This window comes from Octopus bimaculoides, chromosome 7 (assembly GCF_001194135.2).
Source record: "Octopus bimaculoides isolate UCB-OBI-ISO-001 chromosome 7, ASM119413v2, whole genome shotgun sequence".
Classification (NCBI taxonomy): Eukaryota; Metazoa; Mollusca; class Cephalopoda; order Octopoda; family Octopodidae; genus Octopus; species Octopus bimaculoides.
The window spans coordinates 42,282,845-42,285,127 of NC_068987.1; the positions used below are offsets into that span (position 1 = coordinate 42,282,845).

At 35.1% G+C, this 2,283-nt stretch overlaps 1 protein-coding gene across 1 annotated transcript in view; it reads left to right on the forward strand.

Annotated features, from left to right (window-relative positions):
• Positions 1–2,283, forward strand: part of LOC106878735 (protein zyg-11 homolog B) — a 97,137-nt gene that overhangs the window by 71,594 nt on the left and 23,260 nt on the right. The window contains exon 10 of the mRNA XM_052969554.1: positions 542–604. Coding sequence (XP_052825514.1) covers positions 542–604 — 63 coding nt within the window. The remainder of the gene's footprint in view (positions 1–541; positions 605–2,283) is intronic.

The following is a 2,283-nucleotide window of genomic DNA, read 5'->3' on the forward strand; positions in this document are numbered from 1 at the left end:
ATTTACTCTACAAACAACTCCTATTTTTCAAATCATATTCACTTAAAAATACTTTTGAATAATTAAAATATTGTCTGTTTAAAGAAAGCTGAAATATAAATACTCACTGTATAAACAATTTGTATATTTTAGGATTATGTTACTTTTGGAGTGTTTTCCCATTATGTGCCGTTTTGGCTATTTATGAAGGTACCCCCAAAAAACCGTGTATCTCACGAGTCCGTGGTCCGAATTATACAAAATGAGTTTCATTTCATTTGTATTCACATTTCAGGGGTACCTTACTTTCAGAGTATTTTCCCATTATGCGCTGGTTTGGCTGTACAGATAAGCATGCATGCAAGATAAACATGCATAAACAGATAAGCATGCATGCAAGTGAGCAATCACAGAGTTTTATTAGTATATAGATATTTTGTGTTGTTGAGATGAGTGAGTGGATGCAAATACTTAGATTTTGTTTAATTTTTGAAGTAAAATCTTTAAATGATAATGCCAGAGTATTTCAAAACTATTCTTTTTTCACTGTCTGTGTGTTCAGGTGATCAAACCAGTTCAGCACGATGTCAAAGTCCAGGTTGAAACAAAAATATTAGGTTTATTGGTGAGTTGTTCTTATTTGAAACCATTATTTTTATTTTTATCATCACTGTTTACCAGCTTACTACCACCAGCATTGCCATCATCACAACTGTAGGCATCACCACAACTAGCACTGCTGCCATTTTAGCTATACCCCCCACACACACACACACATGCACACTCACCAGTATCACTGCTATAACAGCTGTTGATACCCTCTTCACCAACAGAAGCAGCTGTTATTGTAGTTTACAATATAAACTTGTACTTGAATGATTAAACTTTGACATTTACACCATAACAAATATAGAGGACAAGTTTGTATCAATGCAACCAGTCACTACTACTGCTGTTAAGCTATGTCGTCTTTAGCTTCCATCATCAACCCATTGTTTAACCCTTCATTCAGATATGACCTAAGTACACCACCTCAGCTGTATGTAGTAGCTTTACAATTATGAAGCTATGAGGGAGCCTCTTATGGTTGCTGGCTCTGCTATAAATAGCAGCCAAATTTTATATCACATCCTACTCATCAGCATCATCCTCATTTTAATGTCCACTTTCCATTTTCACATAGAGCAGATGGAATTCATTGAGTTGTTTTTTATGGTCAGATACTTTTCTTGCCAATTCTCACCAAAGTAATATTTTCTCATGGCTGGACATGTTTTTATGGAACATTGCAAAAACAAAGGACATGGCTTGTATGATGATGGAATTCATTTACATCTGTCACATTATGTCAAGACACAAATTCATGCACACACATGTATATGCATGCATACACACTCATACACATGCATGCACACATATACACTCACACACATGATGGGCTTTGTTTGGTTTCCATCTGCCAAATCCACTCTCAAAGGGTATATTGGATAATTGGATGATGTTGTCTGAGATAAACTGTTTGAAAAGGCAGAATAGTCATGGTTGGAACACCTTGTATCATTGATTTCCCCAATCAGAGTTAACCTTAACAACTGTCACATTAACTACTACCTTTGCTACCTCTAAATATCCTCTCTTGAACCACACTTCTTGGCATTATCACTAACACTGCTACTGTTCTACTATCACATCTACCACAACTATCTACTACTACTGTCAACATTAGCACTACAACAGCTTCCATCAGTGTTGGTATGTGTTTTCATAATTATATATCTATATGTGTATACAGATATATAATCATAAGTATATTCACATACATATATAATGTATGTGTACATGGATGGTATAAGCAATCCATTGATAGCCAATAATGATTGCCCATATGAAATGTCATAAGTCATATCAACAAATAAGCCATCCTCTTCCATTTGTTTACTTCAGTTGCAGTTACTGATGTCCAATCTCTTCAGGTTATATTTAACCATGTTTTTGTATCTCAGCTGAGATAAATCTTGATATCTTGTAACTCTGTGAAATATTTACTCTTTTACTTGTTTCAGTCGTTTGACTGTGGCCATGCTGGAGCACCGTCTTTAGTCGAGCAAATCGACCCCAGGACTTATTCTTTGTAAGCCTAGTACTTATTCTATCGGTCTCTTTTGCCGAACTGCTAAGTTATGTGGATGTAAACACACCAGCATCAGTTGTCAAGCGATATTGGGGGGACAAACACAGACACACAAACTTATACACACACATACATATATATTTATATATATATATATATATATATATATATAT